Consider the following 26405-nt stretch of genomic DNA (forward strand, 5'->3'; position numbering starts at 1 on the left):
GTTGAATAGACCTAACCAGCAAGGTAATCCATTAAGCATCTTCTACAGATAAAGTGAGTCCAGGTAGCTATTAGAAACTCGGGGAGGGACTTCCTTGGTGGTTCAGTAGTTAAGACTCTATGCTTCCAACTGCAGGGGACACAGGTTTGATCCCTGGTTGGGAAGCTAAGATCCTGCATGCTGTGTGGTATTGGTCAAAATTTTTAAAAATAAGGTAGGAACAAAAAGGGAAAGAGGAACCAGGGAGCAAAGACAGATCTGGTTTGTGTCCTACCTTTGTATATGGTTCACCCTAAAGATTCTCAGGAAACCTCATTTATCCTGGAAATTCTACTAGTGTGCTGAGCTGGTGCCTTGTGCATGCCATAGACCTTTGGCATTCTCAAGATTTGTGAGACCTGATATCTTTAATATCCTCAGTTTTAAGTTTTCCATCTAATTTTGAAAATTATAAATGGAAGTCAGATTACAAGTTTAAGATTTTAAGAACACCAAACTACAATTAAATTAAGGGTTAGGGAACTCATACCTCTGGTCATTAGAGTGCCTGGTCTCCTCAGGATGCTTAGTTCTTACAGACAGTGGACAAAGCAGTGACTGTCATGAACTACGTAGGGTCTGAGATTTTTACCCTACTTGAAAACTAAACTGTGGTTTTATGGAGGCTGACAGTTAACAAGGATTCTTGGGTCAGAAACAAAATGACTTTCTCTTGACAAAAGCAGAACCCCATATTTCTTCAGTGGCTGCAGTTTCAGGCTTGTAAGATCCTTCATTTTTAAAACATTGCCTTCATAGTTTCCAGGTTTTTAGCTTTTGCAAGAACAAGAGTACTTAAGAAGAAATACGTATTATTAAAAGAGATTAAAAAAAATATTCACAAAAGATTGCATGGAAATACATTATTAATGTGTGATATTTAATATTTTCTAGTGATCAAGCTAATATGGAGCTAAGTGAAGATAAACATGAGCATGAATCAAAACATGAAGAACTGGCAGGTAATTTCAGTGGTTTTAAAATTTACACTATTTGAAAAGATAATACAGCTTTCTTCCCCCTTTTTAAAATTAATTTAATTAGTTAATTAATTAATTTTTAAAATTTTACAATACTGTATTGGTTTTGCCATACATTGACATGAATCCACCATGGGTGTATATGAGTTCCCAATCCTGAACCCCCCCTCCCACCTGTCTTCCCATATCATCTCTCTGGGTCATCCCAGTGCACCAGCCCCAAGCATCCTGTATCCTGTATTGAACCTAGACTGGCGATTCATTTCTTACATGATAGTATACAGGTTTCAATGCCATTCTCCCAAATCATCCCACCCTCTCCTTCTCCCAGAGTCCAAAAGTCTGTTCTATACATCTGTGTCTCTTTTGCTATCTTGAATACAGGGTTATCATTACCATCTTTCTAAATTCCATATATATGTGTTAGTATACTGTATTGGTGTTTTTCTTTCTGGCTTACTTCACTCTGTATAATCGGCTCCAGTTTCATCCACCTCATTAGAACTGATTCAAATGTATTCTTTTTAATGGCTGAGTAATACTCCATTGTGTATATGTACCACAGCTTTCTTATCCATTTGTCTGCTGATGGACATCTGGGTTGCTTCTGTGTCCTGGCTATTTTAAACAGTGCTGCAATGAACATTGGGGTACACGTGTCTCTTTCAGTTCTGGTTTCCTCGGTGTGTATGCCCAGCTGAGAAGATTATATAGCTTTTAATAAAGACATTGATAAGAGAGGGCTTCCCTAGTGGCTCAGCTGGTAAAAAATACACTTGCAATGTAGGAGACCTGGGTTTGATCCCTGGGTTGGGAAGATCCCCTGGAGAAGGAAATGGCAACCTACTCCAGTATTCTTGCCTGGAGAATTCCATGAAAGAGGAGCCTTGTGGGCTACAATCCATGGGGTCACAAAGAGTCGGAGACAACTGAGCGACTTTCATTTTCACTTGATAGTACAATTTTATTTTCTCTTATATTGGAAGGAGCTTGATCAGGTAGAGTGAGTTGCCTGTGTCACAAATGGAGCTACTAAGAAATTGTTGTAAGAGCAGGACTGTTTTGTTTGTTGGGAGTGGATAGTGGACCTGTTGGGAAGACAGAAAAAGGAATTTTTGTCCTAGGACCCAGGGAATGTGTACAGCCAGGACAAATACCTCCAAAGCATGGTTAGGGAGATACATCTTTTTCTGTCTTTTGACTTTAAATGTGTCTGTGTTTTAATATTTTAAATGGTTTTCTTTTAGTAGTGTATAGCTGAGTTTTAGTTTTATATCCAGTCAGACAATCTCAGACTTTTAGTTGAAATGTTTCTGCCCTTTGCAGAAAGATATTCATTGGTATGGTTATTTACTGTTTTGCCATTTGTTTCTTTCCATCTTTTTATTGTTATTGCTTTTGTGCTACATTTTATTGGGTTGAGTATTTGTAGCATTCCATCCTAACCCTTCTTATGGCTTGTTAGTTGTACTTCTTAGCTGTGTTTTTTTTATAGTTGCCTTATGATTCATGCTGTGCCTGTGCATCTTTACTTCATTAGAGCCTACTTTAAAATCGCATTATGCCACTTTATGTGAATTTTAACAGTAGTAAACTTCCCCCAGTCTTTTTGCCATTTTTGGCATATATTTTTCTTCTATATCTCTTAAAACCGCACAGTACAGCAGTATTAGTGTTCAGGCAGTCTGAGCGCAGGTTGGAAAAGAATTTCCAGACATAGAGCATTTCAGAAGGAAGTGAATTTATTAAGAACAAAGAGCAGAAATAAAGTGGGTACAGCAAGCAACAGTGGGCTGACAGATGGAGGAGTCTACAGTTTTTGTGGGTTAATAGCCAATTTTTATAGCCTTAAGACAGAATTCTTGCTGGATGGTTGGCATTAGGTGATGAGTTGGGGCGCTGTAGGCTGCTTACTGAAATGGGCATCTTTGTGTAATTGGGAGTCAGGAAGCTTGATAGTGATTATCAGAGTGCTTTTGGCAAGGTTACAAAGGGGCTCAGTCAGCTTCGGAGGTGTCCTTCTGTGGTGCAAGGTTTTGCACCTGTGGCCTTCAGGTCAACATTATTATTGCTTATAACAGACTATTAAATCTTATACATAATATAAAAGTCTATATTTATACTTATTCACATAGTTACCATTCCCAGTGAATTTTTTAACTTTTTATTTTGAAAGGAATCTTTAAAATTTGTTTTTAAATTAAGTTAGAATTAACATATATAACTTATTAGATCAGGTGTACATCATGATGATTCAGTATCTGTATACATTGTGAAATGTTCACCATAATAAGTCAGTTAGCATCTGTCACCTTCAATTCAGTTCAGTCACACAGTCGTGTCCGACTCTTTGCAACTCCATGGACTACAGTACATCAGGCTTCCTTGTCATCACCAACTCCTGGAGCTTACTCAAACTCATGTCATTGAGTCGATGATGCCATCCAACCATCTCATCCTCTGTTGTCCCCTTCTCCCGCCCTCAATCTTTCCCAGTATCAGGATCTTTTCCAGTGACTCAGTTCTTCGCATCAGGTGGCCAGAGTATTGGAGTTTCAGCTTCAACATCAGTCCATCCAGTGAATGTTCAGGACTGATTTCCTTTAGGATGGACTGGTTGGATCTCCTTGCAGTCCAAGGAACTCTCAAGAGTCTTCCCCAACACCAAGGTTCAAAAGCATCATTTCTTCAGTGCTCAGCTTTCTTTATAGTCCAGATCTCACATCCCTACGTGACTACTGGAAAAACTAAAGCTTTGACTAGACAGACCTTTGTTGGCAAAGTAATGTCTCTGCTTTTGAATATGCTATCTAGGTTGGTCATAACTTTTCTTCCAAGGAGCAAGCATCTTTTAATTTCATGGCTGCAGTCACCATCTGCAGTGATTTTGCAACCCCCCAAAATAAAGTCTGTCTCTGTTTCCATTGTTTCCCCATCTGTTTGCCATGAACTGATGGGACCGGATGCCATGATCTTCATTTTCTGAATGTTGAGCTTTAAGCCAACTTTTTCACTCTCTTCTTTCACTTTCATCGAGAGGCTCTTTAGTTCTTCTTCACCTTCTGCCATAAGGGTGGTGTCATCTGCGTATCTGAGGTTATTGATATTTCTCCTGGTAATCATGATTCCAGCTTGTGCTTCTTCCAGCCCAGCATTTCTCATGATGTACTCTGCATAGAAGTTAAATAAGCAGGCTGACAATATACAGCCTTGACGTACTCCTTTTCCTATTTGGAACCAGTCTGTTCCATGTCCAGTTCTAACTGTTGCTTCTTGACCTGGATACAGATTTCTCAAGAGGCAGGTCAGGTGGTCTGGTATTCCCATCTCTTTCAGAATTTTCCACAGTTTATTGTGATCCACACAGTCAAAGGCTTTGGCATAGTGAATAAAACAGAAGTAGATGTTTTTCTGGAACTCTTGCTTTTTTGATGATCCATTGGATGTTGGCAATTTGATCTCTGGTTCCTCTGCCTTTTCTAAAGCCAGCGTGAACATCTGGAAATTCATGGTTCATGTATTGCTGAAGTCTGGCTTGGAGTATTTTGAGCATTACTTTGCTAGTGTGTTAGATGAGTGCAATTGTGTGGTAGTTTGAGCATTCTTTGGCATTGCCTTTTTGGAGGATTACAGTGAAAACAGACCTTTTCCAGTCCTGTGGCCACTGCTGAGTTTTCCCAATTTGCTGGCATATTGAGTGCAGCACTTTCACAGCATTATCTTTCAGGATTTGAAATAGCTCAACTGGAATTCCATCCCCTCCACTAGCTTTGTTCATGGTGAGGCTTCCTAGGCCCACTTGACTTCGCATTCCAGGATGTCTGGCTCTAGGTGAGTGAACACATCTTGGTTATCTGGGTCATGAAGATCTTTTTTGTATAGTTTTTCTGTGTATTCTTGCCACCTCTTCTTAATATCTTCTGCTTCTATTAGGCCCATACGATTTCTGTCCTTTATTGAGCCCATCTTTGCATGAAATGTTCCTGTGATATTCCTAATTTTCTTGAAAAGATTGCTAGTCTTTCCCATTCTTTTGTTTTCCTCAATTTCTTTGCATTGATCACTGAGGAAGTGGTCTTATCTCTCCATGCTGTTCTTTGGAACTCTGCATTCAAATGGGTATGTTTTCATTTTCTCCTTTTCCTTTAGCTTCTCTTCTCTTCACAGCTATCTGTAAAACCTTGTCAGACAACCAATTGCCCTTTTGCATTTCTTTTTTCTTGGGGGTGGTCTTGATCACTGCCTCCTGTACAATGTCATGAATCTCTGTCCATAGTTCTTCAGGCACTCTATCAGGTCTAATCCCTTGAATCTTTTATCACTTCTGCTGTATAATCGTAAAAGATTTGATTTAGGTCATACCTGAATGGTCTAGAGGTTTTCCTTACTTTCTTCAATTTAAGTCTGAATTTGGCAATAAGGAGTTCATGATCTGAGCCACAGTCAGCTCCTGGTCTTGTTTTTGCTGACTGTATAGAGCTTCCTCATCTTTGGCTGCAAAGAATATAACCAATCTGATTTTGTTATTGACCATCTGGTGATGTCCATGTAATTTCTCTTGCGTTGTTGGAAGAGGGTGTTTGCTATGACCAGTGCATTCTCTTGGCAAAACGCTATTAGCCTTTGCCACCTTCTGTCACCTTATATAATTGCAAAAAATTATTTTTTCTTGTGATGAGAAGTTTTAAGATCTGTTCTCTTAGCAGCTTTCAAATAGTTGTGATTTACTATTATTTTGAGTTTCTATCTAGTGGTATTTTTCTTCAGCATGTAAAACCTCTCTATCTTTTCTTATAGTGCAGGTCTACTAGGAATTAATTCTCTCAAGTGTTGTTTCTGAAAGTATATTTTGCCTTTGTTTTTGAAGAACAATTTTGCTTGATACAAAATTGTAGGTAATTTATTTTCTTTGAGCACTGTAATAATTTCCTTCTGTTGTCCTCTGACATTTCTCATGAGAAGTCATCTCATGAGTGATTATGTGATTTTTGTGTATATAGTGTCTTTTCCCTCTGTTTGAAAATTTTTCTCTTTAGTCAAGTTTTGTGGCAATTTGGTTAGGATGATCTTGGTGTGCTTTTGTTACATTTATCTTGTTTGGAGCTGGTTGAGCATCAGTTGATCTGTTAATTTATGGTTTCCATCCAAGTAAATGTTTGTGCCATTAATTCTTCAAAATCGTGTCTGGCTTCCCTTGCTTTCTGATCCTAATTGCAAATATGTTAGAAAGTTAAATTTTGTCCCATAGGTCAAAAGACTGTCATTTTTTAAAGCTTTGTTCTTCTCAGCTTTAGTTTTATTGCTAGGTTTTCAAGTTCATTAATCTTTTTTTTCCTTTAATCTCTTGTTATTCATTGTTTTTAACTCTAGAAGTTTCTTTTGGATCTTTCTTTTTTCATTTCTTTTAGTATATTTCTTCATGTTCTTTGCTTTCAAGTCCTGAACACTGAGTGTATTCTGCGATCCGAGTATTTCTTTATTTCTGGGTCTCTTCTAGTTGCGGTGACTTTCTCCTCCTTGTAATTCTAGTAAATTTTTAATCGAGTGTTGAATGTGTTGTAGATTTTTACATTGTTGAAATGAATCTTGAATTTTGTTTTCTTCTTTTCAACAGTGTTAAGGTTTGTTCTGGCTGAATGGTTGATCTTTTCAGGGCCTTTCTTCTGCTTTGTTAGGGGAAGTCCAGAGTAGCCTTACTTTAGCAGAGTTTGACACTGCTACTGAGACAGTGCCCTCTTGATATTTTCACTGGATGCACCTGCTGAACAACAAGGATTTTTTCCACTCAAGCTGGTTAGAGCTTCAAAATCACCTTTCCCTGTGCAACATATGGAATTTGTCCACCTTCCAACATCCCACTTGTTCTTTGGTCAAACTACACTTAAATGAGTAGTCTGCAGGAGAGACTCAAGGGGGTCCCCTGTAGATTTCTAGCGCTTTGTTTCTGAAAGTCGCTCAGTGGAGTACAGCTCTTTGCAACCCCATGGACTATAGGGTCCATGGAATTCTCCAGGCCAGAACACTGGAGTAGATAGCCATTCCCTTCTCCAGAGAATCTTTGCAACCTAGGGATCAAACCCAGGTCTCCTGCATTGCTAGCAGATTCTTTACCAGCTCAGCTTCCTTCCTTTATCACTTGCCTGCAGCTTACCTTGTCTTTTCAGGACTCTTACCTCTGTTTTCTTAACACAGTAAGACTGTCCTGATCTCCCTGATCCTGCTTAGCACTCCATGATGTATGCACCTTCTAGTAAATGTAGACTCAGCTCGCTTGTTTTTCTTTCTTAAGAATCATATTTTTACACTGCTGATTGTTCAGTATCTAAAAACATTTGTTTCATATACTTTATACATTTTATGCTTTATTTTGGAATAGGAAACAACAATCCTCTCCAGGATTCTTGAAAATTACTCAGATAGAAGAGCCTGGTGGGTTACAGTCCATGGTGTCACAAAGAGTTGGACACAACTGAGTATGCATGTACTCATTATTTACAAAGTCCTCAAAATCCAACATGGTACAACTGAAATCTCTAGATTCCATCATACTTAAAATTTATCAGCCAAATATTCTAACAGAGAAGGGAAAAATATCTCCAAAATGTATCTTTTAGATCTTTTACATCAAGAATTGTTTGCTTATTTTCTATTTATGCAAATTGTATTTTCAAAGTTACAGATATGGAGTATATTAGTAGAAATCCCTAAAGTTGAATGTGCAGTGTCTTCCAGTCAAACAGATCAGAAGTGTAAAAATTGTTGTTGTTGTTCAGTCACTCAGTTGTGTCCTATTCTTTAAGACCCCGTGGACTTAGTATGCCAGGCTTCCCTGTACTTCAGCATCTCCCAGAACTTCCTCAAACTCATGTCCATTGTTTCGGTGATGCCATGCAATCATCTCGTCCTCTCTCATCCCCTTCTCCTGCCTTCAGTCTTTCCCAGCTTCAGGGTCTTTTCTAATGAGTTGGCTCTTCACCTCAGGTGGCCACAGTATTGGAGTTTCAGGTTCAACATCAGTCCTTCCAGTGAATATTCAGAACTGATTTCCTTTAGGATGGACTGGTTTGATCTCCATGCAGTCCAAGGGACTCTCAAGAATCTTCTCCAGCACCATAGTTCAAAAGCATAAATTCTTTGACGCTGCGCCTTGTTTATGGTCCAACTCTCACATCCATACATGACTGCTAAAAACCACAGCTTTGACTATGTAGACCTTTGTTGGCAAAGTACTGTCTGTACTTTTTAATATGCTGTCTAGGTTTGTCATAGCTTTTCTTCCAAGGAGCAAGCGTCTTTTAATTTTATGGCTGCAGTCACCACCTGCAGTGATTTTGGAGCCCAAGAAAATAAAAAATAAAAATTAATATTCTCATTGTTTTCCAAACAGTGTGAAAGAGCTGGTGGATATTATTATCTCTGGATATTTCTCATATGAGAACCACCTTCTCAACTGGGTTTTATTCGTCCTTTTTATATGAACTTAATTCCCCTTACTGTTTCTTTTAGAAATTGCTGATTCATTGTTTTCCTCCCTTTTATTTCTTGTCTGTCTGATTTCTCTCTGTGTCTACCAGTGGCATTTCCTTCTTGCTTCAAAAAAATTCCTGAAATTGGTCTTTTATACATTAGATAGTAATATTTGCCTACAGACTATTCCGTTACTAAGTACCAACAAAATGTAGTTCTAAAAAGTGCGCATTAGATTAGTACTTTTCTTAAATAATATTTGGCTTTATTAACTTTTAATTCAGATTAAGTAAAACATAAGCTATAATACTCAGTTCATTTCAGTCCAGTCGCTCAGTCATATCTGACTCTCTGTGACCCCATGAATTGCAGCACACCAGGCCTCCCTATCCATCACCAACTCCCGGAGTTCACTCAAACTTGTGTCCATTGAGTCTGATGCCATCCAGCCATCTCATCCTCTGTCATCCCCTTCTCCTTCTGCCCTCAGTCCCTCCCAGCATCAGAATGTTTTCCAATGAGTCAACTCTTCGCATGAGGTGGCCAAGTATTGGAGTTTCATCATTAGCATCAGTCTTTCCAAAGAACACCCAGGACTGATCTCCTTTAGAATGGACTGGTTGGATCTCCTTGCAGTCCAAGGGACTCTCAAGAGTCTTCTCCAACACAATAGTTCAAAAGCATCAATTCTTAGGTGCTCAGCTTTCTTCACAGTCCAACTTTCACATCCATACATGACCACTGGAAAAACCATAGCCTTGACTAGACAGACCTTTGTTGGCAAAGTAATGTCTCTGCTTTTCAATATGCTATCTAGGTTGGTCATAATTTCCTTCCATGGAGTAAGTGTCTTTCAATTTCATGGCTGCAGTCACCATCTGCAGTGATTTTGGAGCCCCCCCAAAATAAAGTCTGACACTATTTCCACTGTTTGCCCATCTATTTCCTATGAAGTGATGGGACCAGATGCCATCATCTTCGTTTTCTGAATGTTGAGCTTTAAGCCAATTTTTTCACTCTCCTCTTTTACTTTCATCAAGAGGCTTTTTAGTTCCTCTTCACTTTCTGCCATAAGGGTGGTGTCATCTGCATATCTGAGGCTATTGATATTTCTCTCGCCAATCTTGATTCCAGCTTGTGTTTCTTCTAGTCCAGCATTTCTCATGATGTACTCTGCATAGAAGTTAAATAAGCAGGCTGACAGTATACAGCCTTGATGTACTCCTTTTCCTATTTGGAACCAGTCTGTTGTTCCACGTCCAGTTCTAACTGTTGCTTCCTGACCTCCATATAGGTTTCTCAAGAAGCAGGTCAGGTGGTCTGGTATGCACATCTCTTTCAGAATTTTCCATAGTTTATTGTGATCCAACAGTCAAAGGCTTTGGCATAGTCAATAAAGCAGAAATAGATGTTTCTCTGGAACTCTGTTGCTTTTTCCATGATCCAGTGGATGTTGTCAATTTGATCTCTGGTTCCTCTGCCTTTTCTAAAACCAGCTTGAACATCTGGAAGTTCACGGTTCACGTGTTGCTAAAGCCTGGCTTGGAGAATTTTGAGCATTGCTTTACTAGCGTGTGAGATGAGTGCAGTTGTGCGGTAGTTTGAGCATTCTTTGGCATTGCCTTTCTTTGAGATTGGAATGAGAACTGACCTTTTCCAGTCCTGTGGCCACTGCTGAGTTTTCCAAATTTGCTGGCATATTGAGTGCTGCACTTTCACAGCATCATCTTCCAGGATTTGAAATAGCTCATCTGGAATTCCATCATCTCCACTAGCTTTGTTTGTAGTGCTTTCTAAGGCCCACTTGACTTCACATTCCAGGATGTCTGGCTCTAGGTGAGTGATCACACCATCATGATTATCTTGGTCAGGAAGATCTTTCTTGTACAGTTCTTCCATGTATTCTTGACACCTCTTCTTAATATCTTCTGCTTCTGTTAGGTCCGTACCATTTCTGTCCTTTATCGAGCCCATCTTTGCATGAAATGTTCCCTTGGTATCTCTAATTTTCTTGAAGCGATCTCTAGTCTTTCCCATTCTGTTGTTTTCCTCTATTTCTTTGCATTGATCGCCGAGGAAGGCTGTCTTATCTCTTCTTGCTATTCTTTGGAACTCTGCATTCAGATGCTTATATCTTTCCTTTTCTGCTTTGCTTTTCGCTTCTCTTTTCACAGCTATTTGTAAGGCCTCCCCAGACAGCCATTTTGCTTTTTTGCATTTCTTTTCCATGGGAATGGTGTTGATCCCTGTCTCCTATACAATGTCACGAACCTCATTCTATAGTTCCTCAGGCACTCTATCAGATCTAGTCCCTTAAATCTATTTCTCATTTCCACTGTATAATCATAAGGGATTGATTTAGGTCGTACCTGAATGGTCTAGTGGTTTTCCCTACTTTCTTCAACTTAAGTTTGAGTTTGGCAATAAGGAGCTCATGATCTGAGCCACAGTCAGCTCCCAATCTTGTTTTTGCTGACTCTATAGAGCTTCTCCATCTTTGGCTGCAAAGAATGTAACCAATCTGATTTCGGTTTTGACCATCTGGTGATGTCTGTGTGTAGAGTCTTCTCTTGTGTTGTTGGAAGAGGATGTTTGCTATGACCAGTGTGTTCTCTTGGCGAAACTCTGTTAGCCTTTGCCATGCTTCATTCCGTATTCCAAAGCCAAATTTGCCTGTTGCCCAGATGTTTCTTGACTTCCTACTTTTGCATTCCAGTCCCCTATAATGAAAAGAACATCTTTTTTGGGTGTTAGTTCTAAAAGGTCTTGTAGGTCTTCATAGAACCGTTCAACTTCAGCTTCTTCAGCATTATTTGTTGGGGCATAGACTTGGATTACTCTGGATAATATTTGGATAGTACTAACAAAGATAAATTATTACTGCTCAACATAATGGCTAAGACTAACATACAGTGCATATTATATAACACTAACTCTTAAATCTCAGCAATTCTCTGAAATAAATATTGTTCCTACTTTGTAGCTGGGAAACATGAGGCAAAGAGTTTGTGACTTGCTTTTGGTTCTACAACTGAAAAATAGTAGAATCAGAAGTTGAATACAAGTCTTGTGGCTCTGGTCATGCTACAAGCACTATGCCACAGTATCTGAACTGTTTCTGTACTGCTTCTTTGAGGTGACACAAGCACTACGTCCTCTTCCATTGATTTTAGAAAGTTCCCGAATCCCAAGTAGTTGTTTAAGTTCATGTCATACTCTCCTGGAGGACTCCCCTGTAGCTCAAATGGTAAAGAAGCTGCCTGCAATGCAGGAAACCTGGATTCAGTCCCTCGGTCAGGAAGATCCTCTGGAGAAGGGGATGGCAATCCACTCTGGTATTCTTGCTTGGAGAATCCCATAGACAGAGAAGCCTGCATGTTCATGGGGTGGCACTGAGTGACTGAAACTTGCTTACTTACTATACCCTCCCATATGTCTTCCCTCCTTGTTCATCATTTTTACTTAAGCAAGGCTAACTCCTGAGATACTTAAAATTCAGTGATTCCCACTAGAATATGAGAATATTAATCATCTGATATTGGTCCTATCATCTAGAATTTAATACAAGGTAATTTCTCTGTAACTGTTATGTGAATTAAATTATGTCTATTAATGCTATAAAATTCTAGGCAGAGTTCCTTTTCCGATAGAAGAATAGAGGTGAGCTTCTCAGCCTCAGAATATAGATATTGTTGTAACTAACCAACCAACCTAGTTTATCTACCTAAGTCACAGTACCCATGTTCTTCCACCCTTGTATACCTGTGAACTGAAATGGAGATATTTCTGTAGATAGATCTCACTGGGAACATCTCTGTTTAACTTACTCAGTTTCAGACTTCCATTGTTAATCTCCATTCAAAGAGAAGACTAAAAGATGGTCATTCCAGAAGCAGACTCTTCAAACCTCTTGCAGTCTTCGCCCATCAGGCCATCCTGTCTCTGATCATGATCTAATTTTTAAAATACAAATAAGATTATAAATGGTCAGTTCTGTTTTGAAAAGGCCATTCTTGTTCTGCAGCCCACAAATCTCAGTCAGTCCTTCAACTGGAGGGCTATAGACAACCAATTAAAAATTGATGATGAGATCCTGGCTAGACAGTTTCTGCCCATCTTCATCTTAAGAAGCCTGATAGCATCATGTTAACTGGACAGACCTTTGCTGCAGAGTCATTGAGATAATAATTTGGGACTTGAGCTGAGAGATGCCTAGGATTGGGAAACAGTGAAGGTCATTAAGGCTAGTATTTTCCTGAGGGAGGTGTCAGAGATAGAGCTTTCATAAGTACTGCTTAAGGGTAACAGTAGAAATACCTGTAAAGACTAAAAAAATCAACTTAAGTAAAATCCAACCTTTGTTTAAGCAAGTCTAGATTTTTCAAAAGTGCTGCCTTTTAGAAGTAAGCAATTTGAGATTTTTATCTTTAAAAATCAAGTAACTGCAATTTGTTTCAGAAATACATAATATTTTGAACACCTCTAGAAAATTTTAGTTGGAAAATAATATAAAATATTATATAAAAATATAATAAAACTAATAACTACTTGAAAGTACAAAAAAAGCCCACCCAAGTCTTAAGAATTGAATTCTCATCAATCTTTTCCTCAAAATAGTGTGTTCCTAACGTTTAAGTAAATTACTCGTACGCAGACTTCTTTTGGAAATCAACAGTCTTTTCCTGGGAATTTGACTTTTTTGACTATAATTCTTGTGTTTTTTTTTAAAAACTTTTTTTCTTCAGAAAATTATAGTGATGATTTTGAAGAGGAGGAGGATCCTGATGAACCTTTGACTCCTAAGGGAGAGACTAAGTCCAAAGAAAATTCCCAATCAGAAAAAACAAATGTACCCAAACAGGTATGTATCAATTATATGTTTGACAGTTTGGAAACTTCTTTCATTACCTTAGCTGACTACTGACTGTTGCTCTAAAAAGAGCTCGAAATACAGAGTTCTTTATAGTCTTACTCACTGTTGTAAAGTTATAAGTCTCTTAATACTCAGCTACTTTCTTAACTCAGGATGTCAATTTTAATCTTAATGAAATACATGGCAGTTGATGGTTTTCTGAAAGATTTCTTTTGGGAAATTTCTTTAAACTTTGAAAATTGAAATTTCATTAAAATCTCAAATCTTAGTTTTTAAACAGGTATATTAAACTGTACTTTTCTTTGGTTGGTCTCGTCCTTGTGAGACATTCCCTCCCTATTATTTATGCCAATAGTGATGTTACTGTCTGAAACTTACTGGGCTAAGATTGTAAATTAAATTAATAGTCAATTAAATTATTTTTCCTGGTGGCTCAAAGGTTAAAGCGTCTGCCTGCAATGCAGGAGACCCCAGTTCAATCCCTGGGTTGGGAAGATCCCCTGAAGAAGGAAATGACAATTCACTCCAGTATTCTTGCCTGGACAATCCCATGGAGGAAGGAGCCTGGTAGGCTACAGTCCACGGGGTCACAAAGAGTCGGACACGACTGAGCGACTTCACTTCACTTAAATCATTCAGTTCACATTCAGGGATATTGTACTCTAATTCTCTCATTACTCAATTTTTACCAAGACATGCCAGATAGAACTTATCCTTGAAGCTACCTAAGAGTAGACAGTTGCTGTTATAAACTAGTGATGTTATCTTGGAATTCAATAAAGAGGATAATTTTGCAGCAAGGTAGATGAACAGATGACATCAGGTACTTTAAACAGGGCTCATAAAGGCCTAAATTAATTGCTGGTAATCACCAAGGTTCTGAAGAGGCTTGTAGAAGTTCTCACTACTACATTTGTCTAGTCTTAGAGAATTGTCAGTGAATGAGCATGATAAAAGAAATCCAGAAAGCGTATTTCTTGAGCTTTTCATAATGGGGTAAAGTGCTGGCTTTCAAGTTCTGTTACTCTTTGCAGTGTAGTCATTTCATATAAGTTCAATTTCAAATCATATAATTTTCTTTTTTTTTAATTTAGGAAGAAGAAAAAACTGGCATGCTGGCTAATGGTAAATATTATCTGTATTCATAATTTTGTAGATAAATAGTCTGTTCAGAACTCTAATACTGGATAAATTACTGTCTCTGTTTTTAAATAATTTCTGGTGAATTAAAATTTATAGATTTTCTCAATATGTTCTTTATGCCTATCTTAAATTCTTCCTGTTGTATTTAAGGATATATGTTTTTTAAAAACCCCTGACCAGGTGGTTGGAAGAGATGGGCAAGGCTGGCCCAGAGGGGCAGGGATGGACCGAAGGGGTGGGGCTGGCCCAGAGGAACAGGGATGGACCAGGGGCTGGCCCAGAGAGGACGGGATGGACTGAGTGGGAGTGACTGGTCCAGAGCGGACACAGCTGGCCCAGAGAGCCTGGGGTTGGGAGGCAGGGCTGGGCAGCAGAGCCCTGAGCAATGTCGGCCCTAAGGAGGTGAATAACAGGGACCAGTCATTCGTGCACTGGGCGGTGCTGTCCCCCATCCCCAGAGGGAGTGCCCTTACCTTCACCTCAATCTTATGGGAGGAGGAGGGCAGGTGGGCGGCCACAGACCAGTCCCCAGGTGCTGGGTAGGAGACATTGACAGAGGCGTTGTCCTGCAGCATCTTGAGGAGGAAGGAGAGCTGCACAAATGTATTGTTGGTGAAGCTGGTGCCCAGTGGGTTGATAAAAAAAGCCCAGACCAAATGCCTTTATGGATAAATTTTACCAAACATTCAAGGATTATTAATGTTATGTATACTATCATGTGAGAAACGAATTGCCAGTCTATGTTCAGTGCAGGATACGGGATGCTTGGGGCTGGTGCACTGGGATGATCCAGAGAGATGATATGCGGTGGGAGGTGGGAGGGGGGTTCAGGATTGGGAACCCATGTACACCTGTGGCGGATTCATGTCAATGTATGGCAAAACCAGTACAGTATTGTAAAGTAAAATATAGTAAAAATAAAAATTAAAAAAAATAAAATATTCTGCTCAAACGAAAAAAAACACAAAGATTATTAATGTTAATCCTCCTTAAACTCTTCTTAAAAAAAAACAGAAAAAGAGGGAATTTTTTTCAAACTCATTATGTAAGACCCAGCATCACCTTGATACAAAAGCTAGACAAATATTCCTCAAGAAGACTACAAATAAGCCATTATATTTGCAGTGACATCAAAAAGAATACAAACTTAGGAATAAATTTTATCAAGAAGGTAAATTATGCCTAGAACTATAAAAATCAGAAAGAAATTGAACACTAAAATAAAATAGAAAAATATTTTGTGGTCATAGATTAAAAGAATTACTATTGTTAAAATGTCCATACTATCCAAAGTGATCTACAGATTCAGTGAAATTCCTATTAAATTCCAGTGACGTTTTTCACAGAAAAAAAATAATTCTAAAGTTTTTATGAAACCACAGAGGACTTCACATAACTAAAGCAAGCTTGAGAAAGAGCAAAGCATGGAGGCATCACACTCCCTGACTTCAAAATGTATTACAGAACTATAGTAACCAAGACAGCATGGTACTGGTGTAAAAACAGACATAAAACCAATGAAACAAAAAGTCCATGCACCTGTGGTCACCTGATCTTCAACAAGGGTGCCAAGAATATAAAATGAGGACAGATAGTCTCTTCAGTACTTCATGTTTAGAAAACTAGGTGTCCACATGCAGAAGAATGAAATTGGATCCTTACCTCATACCACATATGAAAGTCAGCTCAAAATGGATCAAAGATTTAAGTGTAAGATCAGAAACTGCTTAAATGAAAGAAAAACAGGAATACAGCTGCTTGATGTTATACTGGGCAATCTTTTGGATATGACCCCCAAATCACAAGCAAGAAAAATAAAATAGCTAAATGGGATGGAATTAAACTAAAAAAGCTTCTACATACATAGCAAAGGAAAACAGCAAAGTGAAAAGGCAGCTTATAAAGTAAGGTAAAATATTTATGAACTATATATATACATATATATGAACTATATATGTGTGTATATATATATATATATGGTAAAGGATTAATATCCACAACATACAGAAAATTCACACAACTCGGTAACAGTAACAACAAAAGTTAAAAGTGAGCAGAGGACCCAAATAGACATTTCTCAAGATATGCAGCTGGACAAACAAGTATATGAAAAATTACCAAACTTAACTAATCAGGGAAATGCAGATCAAAACCATAATGAGATACCACCTCAGACTTGTTAGATGATTATTATCAAAAAGAGGAAAAATAAGTTTTGGCAAGGATATAGAGAAAAGAGAACTTCAGTACACTATTGGTAGGGATATAAATTGGTGCAGCCATTATGGAAAGCAGGATAGAGGTTCCTGAAAAATTAAAAGTGGAACTACCTTATTAGAATCCCACTTCTGGATATATAACTGGAAGAGATATCTGTACTCCCATATTTGTGTGTGTACTCTGTTGCCAAGTCGTGTACAACTCTTTGTGACCCCATGAATCGCAGCCCACCATGCCCCTCTGTCCATGGGATTTTTCCAAGTAAGAATACTAGAGTGGGTTGCCATTTCTTCCTCCAAGGGATCTTCCCGACCCAAGGATCGAACCCACTGGGTCTACTGGATTTGCAGGCAGATTCTTTACCCTGAGCCACCTAGGAAGCCCCATTGTCATGTTTATTGTGGGATTATTCACAATAGACAAGATATGGATAGAACTTAAACGTCCTGCCATTTGCAACAAAATGGATATATGTGGAGATATTGAAGTAAGGGAAATAAGCAGATGAAGAAAGATGCATACTGTTTACCTTCACTTATATGTGGAATATAAAAATGTCAATATCCTTGAAACAGAGTAGAATGATGGTTACCAGGGGCTGGGTTTGGGGCATATGGAGGTTGGTTAAGGGTACAAGTAAGTTATGGATATGTGATGTGCAACAGTGTTGACTGTAATTAGTGTATACTTGAAACTCGCTCAACAGGGAGATCCTAAGTGTTCTTCTCACATACACAAAAATGGGTACATGGATATGTTAATTAGCTTGATTTGGTTGATTATTTTATAATGTATCAGTTCAGTTCAGTTGCTCAGATGTGTCTGACTGTGCAACCCCATGAACCACAGCACGCCAGGTCTCCCTGTCCATCATCAACTCCTGGAGTTTACCCAAACTCATGTCCAGTGAGTCAGTGATGCCGTCCAACCATCTCATCCTCTGTCGTCCCTTTCTCCTCTTGCCCTCAATCTTTCCCAGCATCAGGGTCTTTTCAAATGAGTCAGCTCTTCGCATCAGATGGCCAAAGTATTGGAGTTTCAGCTTCAACATCAGTCCTTCCAGTGAACACCCAGGACTGATCTCCTTTAGGATGGACTGGTTGGATTTTATAGTGTATAAGTTTATCAAATCAACAAGTCATAGATCTCAAATATATACAATTTTTAATCGGCACTATGTGTCAATAAAATTGAGAAAAAGGATTTTTTTGTTGTTGTTATTTTCCTCTTTTTTCCTCAGCCCTTTGCCTTTTACATATAAAGGTACATTAGACCTGTATTTAAGCATAGATAAGTTTTGATGTAAGCCTACTCCATTGTATATAAGAAGAAAATCATTCTTGTTCTAGGTACATAGTTATATATTCTTTATACGTAAACATTTATCTTTGTTTTTATACAGATTGCATATGATTTAAGTATTTTATTCATAGAACCATACAAGCTTATTTATATTCCTAACATTTTTCTTTTATGTTATTCCAGTAGTGCTGCTTGATTCATTAGACTCTGTTGCAGAAGTCAACCTTGATGAACAGGACAGAACAAAAACTAAGCCAAAGGCTCTGTCAGATATGACTGATAATGAAATGATCGGAACAGGTAAGAATGAGAAACTATAGCTAGTCTCTAAACATATAATATTTTGTGACTAATTGACTTCATTTCTGGGGAAAATATATATGATATATAATAATACATGTAATAACTATCAATAAAATTTTACATTTTTATTGAAGTATATTTGATTTATAAAGTGTTAGTTTCATGAATGATTCAGTTATATATGTGTGTATATGTAGACATATATGTACTGACGTGTATATATATATATTTTTAGATTCTTTTCTGTTATATATTATTACAAGATGTTGAATATAGTTTTCCTGTGCTATACAGTAGGTTTTTGTATCTGTTTTATATATAGTAGTGTGTATCTGTTAATCCCAAACTCCTAGTTTATTCCTCCTTTAGTAACCAGAAGTTTGTTTTCTGTGTCTGTGGGTCTGTTTCTGTTTTGTGAATAAGTTCATTTGTCTCATTTTTTTAGATTCTGCATATAAGGCTATCATACAGTATTTATCTCTTTCTGACTTCGCTTAGTATGATAATCTCTAAATTCATTTATGCTGCTTTGGATGACATTATTTCATTATTTTTCATGGCTGAGTAGTGTTTCAGTGCACATGCATGTACGTGTGTGTATACATATCACGTCTTCTTTATCCATTCATCTATTGATAGACACCTAGGTTGCTTTCATGTTTTGAGTCTTGTAAATAGTGCTGCTATCAATAGTGGAGTGCATGTATCTTTTTGAGTTAGAGTGTTCATCTTTTCTGGATATATGCCCAAGAGTTGGGATTGCTGGATCATATGGTAACTCTTATTTAGTTTTTTCAGTTCAGTTCAGTTCAGTCGCTCAGTCATGTCCGACTCTTTGTGACCCCACAAATCACAGCATGCCAGGCCTCCCTGTCCATCACCACCTCCTAGAGTTCACTCAGACTCATGTCCATCAAGTCGGTGATGCCATCCAGCCATCTCATCCTTTGTCCATCCCCTTCTCCTCCTGCCCCCAATCTCTCCCAGCATCAGAGTCTTTTCCAATGAGTCAACTCTTCGTATGAGGTGGCCAAAGTACTGGAGTTTCAGCTTTAGCATCATTCCTTCCAAAGAACACCCAGGGCTGATATCCTTTAGAATGGACTGGTTGGATCTCCTTGCAGTCCAAGGGACTCTCAAGAGTCTTCTCCAACACCACAGTTCAAAAGCATCAATTCTTCAGCACTCAGCTTTCTTCACAGTCCAATGCTCATATCCATACATGACCACTGGAAAAACCATAGCCTTGACTAGATGGACCTTTGTTGGCAAAGGAATGTCTCTGCTTTTCAATATGCTATCTAGGTTGGTCATAACTTTCCTTCCAAGGAGTAAGAGTAGGCAACCTCTATGCTGACCTCCATAGTGGCTGCAGCAGCTTACATTCCCACCAACTGTGTAGGAGGGTTCCCTTTTCTCTACACTCTCTCCATCATTTATTATTTGTAAACTTTTTCATGATGGTCATTCTTTTTCATGATGGTGTGAGGTGATATCACAATATAATTTTGACTTGGGCATTTCTCTAATAGCGATATTGAGCATTTCTAAGGAAATGGCAACCCACTCCAGTACTCTTGCCTGGAAAACCCCATGGATGCATGGAGGAGCCTGGTAGACTACAGTCTGTGGGGTCGCAAAGAGTCGGACACGACTGAGCAACTTCACTTTCACTTTCTTTCACTTTCATGTGCCTTTTGGCTATCTGTATGACTTCTTTGGAGAAATGGCTGTTTACATCTTCTGTTCATTTTTGATTGTGGTTTTTTCTTTTTTTTCTATTGATCTGTTTGTATATTTTGGAAATTAAGCCCTTGTCAGTTGCATCGTTTAAAATTTTCTCCCATTCTGTAGGTTTATGGTTTCATTTTGTTTATGGTTTCCTTTTGTGCAAAAACCTTATAAGTTTGATTTGGTTCCACTTGCTTATTTCTGCTTTTATTTCTTTTGCCTTATGAGACCTAAGAAAACACTGATGCAATTTATATTAGAGAATGTTTTGCCTACATTCTTTTCCATGAGTTTTATGGTGTCATATCTTATATTTTAAGTCTTAAACCATTTTGAGGGCTTCCCTGGTGGCTCAGAGGTTAAAGCGTCTGCCTAGAATGCGGGAGACCTGGGTTTGATCCCTGGGTCGGGGAGATTCCCTGGAGAAGGAAATGGCAGCCCACTCCAATACTCTTGCCTGGAGAATCCCATGGAGGGAGGAGCCTGGTAGGCTACTAGTCCATGGGGTCGCAAAGAGTTGGACACAACTGAGCGACTTCACTTTCACTTTCTAAGCCATTTTGAGTTTATTTTTGTGTGTGGCGTGAGAGTGTGTTCTAATCTCATTGATTTGCATGAGACCAACCAGCTTTCCTCAGAGAAGGCGATGGCACCCCACTCCAGTACTTTTGCCTGGAAAATCCCATGGATGGAGGAGCCTGGTGGGCTGCAGTCCATGGGGTCGCAAAGAGTCGGACATGACTGGGCGACTTCCGTTTCACTTCACTTTCATGCATTGGAGAGGGAAATGGCAACCCACTCCAGTGTTCTTGCCTGGAGAATCCCAGGGACAGGGAAGCCTGGTGGGCTGCCGTCTATGGGGTTGCACAGAGTTGGACACGACTGAAGTGACTTAGCAACCAGCTTTCCTAACACCACTTGTTTTAAAGAGACTATTTTTTTTTCTCCATTGTATAGTCTTGCCTTTGTTGAAAATTAATTGACCACAGGTGTGGGGGGTTATTTCTGGGCTCTCTATTCTGTTCCACTTATCCATGGGTCTGTTTTTATGCCAGTACCATGCTGTTTTGATTACCATAGATTAATAGTATTATCTGAAGTCTGGAAGGTATGCTTTCTACTTTTTTTTTTTTTCCCCCTCACATATTTGTTCTAGCAATTCTGGGTCTATTGTGGTTCCATATAAATTTTAGGATTATTTGTTCTAGTTCTGTGAAAAATGTCATGAGTAATTTGATAGGGATCACATTAAATCTGTAAGTTGCTTTGAGTAGTATGGGTATTTTAACAATATTGTTTCTTCCAATCCAAGAGTATGGAGTAGCTTTCCATTTCTTTAAATCATTTTTAATTTCCTTCATCAATATTTTATAGTTCTCAGCATGTAAATCTTTTAGCTCCTTGGTCAGGTTTATTCCTAGGTATTTATTGCATGCATTATTGAAAGGGATTTTTTTTTCCCCTTTTCTGTTACTTCATGTTAGTATAAAGAAATGCAACAGAGTTCTGCAACCTTGTATCCTGCTACCTTGCTGGATTCATTTATTAGTTCTAACAGTTTCTGTGTGGAGTCTTTAGGGTTTTCTATATAGAGTATCATGTCATCTGCATGTAATGACAGTTTTACCTCTTTCCTTAAAGTTTGGATCCCTTCTGTTTCTTTTTCTTGTTTCATTGCTGTGACTCAGACTTCCAAAATATGTCAAATAGAAGAGGTGAGAGAGCATCCTTGTCTTGTTCCATATTTCAGTGGGAAGGCTTCCAGCTTTTCACTGTTGAGTACTATGTTGGCTGTGGGTTTGTCATAAATAGCTTTTATTGTGTTTATTTATGCTCTCTCTGTACTCACAATGGTGAGAGTTTTGATCATGAGTTAATGTTCAATTTTATCAGATGCTTTTTCTGCATCTATTGAGATGATTATATGGTTTGTCTTCTGTTGATGTGTTGTATGTATCACATTGATTGATTTGTGTATGTTGAACCATCCTTGTGACCTTGGGAGGAATCCAGCTTGATCATGGTGTCTGATTCTTTTTATGTCCTGTTGGATTCTGTTTGCTAGTACTTTGTTGAGGATTTTTGCATCTGTATTCATCAGAGATATTGGCCTGTAATTTTATTTTTTGGTAATGTCTTTGTCTGGTTTTGGATCAAGGTGATGGTGGCTTCATAGAATGACTGTGGGAGATTTCCCTCCTCTTCAGTCTTTTAGAAGATCTTGAGAAGAATCAGTATCAGTTCTTTCTTATACTTTGTTAGAATTCCCTAGTGAAGTCATCCAATCTGGACTTTTGTTTGTAGGGAATGTTTTTTGTAAATTACAGATTCCTTTTCACTTCTAGTAATTGGTCTGTTCACATTATCTGTTTATTCTTGATTCAGTTTTGGTAGGCTGTATCAACAATAAAATTTTCAATCTCAGATTTTCTACCCTTTTTTTAACAAGTTAAATAGTCTGAACTTGCTAATAGTGACACTTTATGCCATTAGGCTGAGTAAAGTGTGTTTTAAAAGAAGTACTTGTTAATAAATGCTGTTGATACAAAGTATGGTACTGAGATGAATATTAAATAATTTCCTGTGCTCCCCCCCACCCAATTCTGTTAAATTTGCTATATGTAGGAGAAGTGAGACTTTGTTTTTATGCTTTTCCATAGTTCCTTCTGGGTAGGAAAAAGCTAGATCACATCCTGAAATTCTGAAATGCGTAGGACTATCTAGACTTGACTAAAAGTTGTGGAGACCTTTAAGATAGTGGCTTTTCAAACTTTGTTAAACCAATGGAACTGTTACCTGCCTCCCAAGTGGAATCTTAGGTAGTACTCTCTATATAGATACAAAATGTATTTTATCAGTGTAAATATAAATGTTTACATTTGTGACATTTACTTTAAAAGGTAGTGAGAACAGTAATGGTCTTTAGAAATTTTAAAAATTAAATGTTACAGATACTTGTTACATTCTTATATCATCAAATTTCCAGTATGTTGGTGTATATTTTTATTGTATAATATAAAAATATTTTTGGTTTGCCACATAAACAAGTGCAAATGGGATCTTTTCAGCTTGCTTTTGCAAGTCTTAGGTGACCAATATGATCAACTAAGTCAACCCAGACACTAGTCAAAAAAAGAGCAATAGAAATGGTAAATCACTAGCCAACTCTGAGCATCTGCTTGCATTTTAATTTTACTCTTTATTTCTTTACGGCCGTATAATATACTTTTCATGGCAGTATAATATACGTGTAGTAGAATTCATGTATCATCATAGTGCAGTTTGATGAATTTTCAAGTTCCGAACACATTCATGTAACCAGCCACCAGATCAAAAAACAAAGCATGATCAAAACCTCAAAGTCTACTCACATCTCTTATTTCTAGTCATTGCCGTTCTAAGAATCACCACTGTCTTGTTTCATTTACTTCCATTTTAAAATGTGAATATAACACTTAAGTGTGAATATAACAGTTACAAAGTTAAATCAACCACAAAAAATTGCAACAGAAGTTTTCCATCAAAACATTACTAGTTTACTTGTTGTTACCTGACTGAATATTCTGCAGTGATGGAAGCGTGTGCTGGGCGCATGTTCCTAAGTTTTATAGCTGTTTTTATTTAGATACTTGTCATACGTGCTCTGATAGTCTGCATGAACTGTTTTCAGTAAGTAGATATGGATTCTTTTAAAAGACAAGTGTAGACCTACAGCTTTTCTATTCAGTGATACATTATAGGAGGTTCATTTATATACAGGATGGCCAGAGAAACTTTTTTCTAAGATATGCATGAAAACAAAGCCAGAGGAAAGAGTTATCACTCTGCTCTTCATATTTTAAAATGAAAATTCAAGCATCTGTGGAACGTATGACTTTCTCTGAATGAAAATCAGAGCAGTTTGAAAACTTCTGCTGTACATTATAATAAAACTCAGAAATAAAAAACATATTGCTGGAAATAGAAACTCTAGTATGATCTCAGAAATTATATAAAATTAAAATTTTTTGGTCTTATTTCTTAAATATTCTTGATTCTGAAATAATTTGGTGAATCAGGTACTAGAAGAGTAAAGAGTATGACGTTACTTTCTTTGGTCTTGGATTCATATTTCCAGCCTTGCCAGTTACCAGCTGGGTGACAAGGGACAATTAATACCTCAAGGCCTGTTTGCTCTTCTTTAAAACGACATCATTTGATGAGCAATTGAGATTATGTATAGTGCCTAGCATACTGTTACAGTTCAATGAGAAGTAGCAGCTCTGTGGTTCTTATCACTTTTTATTTCAATACTGTTAATAGTCAAATTATAATAAAGAACCTGAAGGCATAAATACCTTTTGGCTATGAAGTATTAAATTTACCTAGTATTTACAAAAGTACACTGGGAAATTTTCAAATCAGAGTCTGAGCTTGGATTAAGAACTGAAAGTATCAGCAGCTTCCTTTGTTTACTATGCATCTTCCAGCCTTAAGCAGGCTCAGTTTAGGTGATACATTGTCAAGGATTTTTATCTCTCTTTTTTTTTAATAATACTGTTCATGAAACTTGTGCTTTACTGTGTTAGAAAGGTTGGTAACTGTAAAATGATGGTCAGATCTAGCCTTTTGCTTGTTTTCGTTTGTCTCGAGGGCAGGGACCATTTTGTGCCATGGTTGCATGCCTGGAGCAGTCCCAGGAGGATAGTGTTGCTTCACAACCAGACCCCTGCCTCTGCCCAGTAGGTTCTAACACTCCCCTGCCTCTTAAAGTGGAAAATAGAGTGGGCTTTTGACTTGTGGTAATATATGAAATAGATGCAAGAAGTCAGCCCTTTTTCTGTCTTATCAGTTCAGTTCAGTTCAGTTGCTCAGTCGTGTCCAACTCTTTGCGACCCCATGAATCGTAGCACGCTAGGCCTCCCTGTCCATCACCAACTCCTGGAGTTCACTCAGACTCATGTCCATCGAGTCGGTGATGCCATCCAGCCATCTCATCCTCTGTCATCCCCTTTTCCTCCTGCCCCCAATCCCTCCCAGCATCAGAGTCTTTTCCAATGAGTCAGCTCTTCACATGAGGTAGCCAGAGTACTGGAGTTTCAGCTTTAGCATCATTCCTTCCAAAGAAATCCCAGGGCTGATCTCCTTCAGAATGGACTGGTTGGATCTCCTTGCAGTCCAAGGGACTCTCAAGAGTCTTCTCCAACACCACAGTTCAAAAGCATCAATTCTTTGGCACTCAGCTTTCTTCACAGTCCAACTCTCGCAAAATGCATAAAAAGATTTTAACAAAGAAAGGACCTGAGAAAATATTTGAAGAGATAATAGCTGAAAACAACCCAAACATGGGAAAGGAAATAGCCAAGTTCAGGAAGCACAGAGGAGTCCCAGGCAAGATAAACCCAAGGAGAAACATACCAAGACACATAGTAATCAAACTGATATAAATTAAAGACAGAGGTAAATTATTAAAAGCAACAAGGGGAAAATGACAAATAAAATACAAGGGAACTCCCATTAGGCTATCAACTGATTGCTCAACAGAAACTCTACAAGCCAGAAGGGAATGGCATGATATATTTAAAGTGATGAAAGGGAAGGACCTACAACCAAGAATACCCAGCAAGACTTCTTCAGGTTTGATGTAGAAATCAAAAGCTTTCTGGATAAGCACGAGTTAAGAAATTCAGCACCACCAAACCAGCTTTACAACAAATGCTAAAGGAACTTCTTTAGGCAGGAAACACAAGAGAAGGAAGAGACCTATAGAAAGTAAATCCAAAACAATTACGAAAACGGTGATAGGATCATACATATCAATAACTACCTTAAATGTCAATAGATTAAATGCACCAACCAAGACATAGACTGACTGAGTGGATGAAAACACGTGCATGTATGCACTTCCACTTACCACATCACTGCTTGACACACCCCCATTGTGTGTCATTATTTTGTTAAGTTAATCATGTTCCCATTATGGCTTGCAGTTGTAATTATCTTTTATTTTTTGTTTGGTTATTGATTGTGAAAACTGATAAACATCTTTTACTCTTGTGATTATGTAACTATTAATGCCATTGTATCATGATTGGTCAACAGAAAAATAATAGAACTCTTTATCACCAAAAGTAGGATCTAATAGAAAAACCTATAATCAGTTTTTAAAATCCAGATGCATATCAGAATTATCTTGAAATTTTTTGAAAAATACAAATGCTCAAGTATTACTCTCTTTCTCCAGAGCTCCAGATATGTTTCTGATGAGCAGTCATATTTAAAAACAATATGATGATCTTTTACTTTTATCTAGTGTGTTTCGCTTTTTCTGTTTCATATTCAGTGCTCCCATTTCATTTAGTTTATGT

The 26405-nt window shown here is 38.0% G+C and overlaps 1 protein-coding gene across 7 annotated transcripts in view; it reads left to right on the top strand.

Annotated features, from left to right (window-relative positions):
• Positions 1-26405, top strand: part of CEP162 (centrosomal protein 162) — a 95469-nt gene that overhangs the window by 15669 nt on the left and 53395 nt on the right. For all 7 annotated transcript variants that reach the window (XM_060419237.1, XM_042253433.1, XM_042253434.2 and 4 more), the window contains 4 exons: positions 934-1001; positions 13232-13347; positions 14454-14484; positions 18208-18324. In XM_060419237.1, the coding sequence (XP_060275220.1) occupies positions 934-1001; positions 13232-13347; positions 14454-14484; positions 18208-18324 (332 nt within the window). The remainder of the gene's footprint in view (positions 1-933; positions 1002-13231; positions 13348-14453; positions 14485-18207; positions 18325-26405) is intronic.

Source organism: Ovis aries, chromosome 8, assembly GCF_016772045.2.
Source record: "Ovis aries strain OAR_USU_Benz2616 breed Rambouillet chromosome 8, ARS-UI_Ramb_v3.0, whole genome shotgun sequence".
Lineage (NCBI taxonomy): Eukaryota > Metazoa > Chordata > Mammalia > Artiodactyla > Bovidae > Ovis > Ovis aries.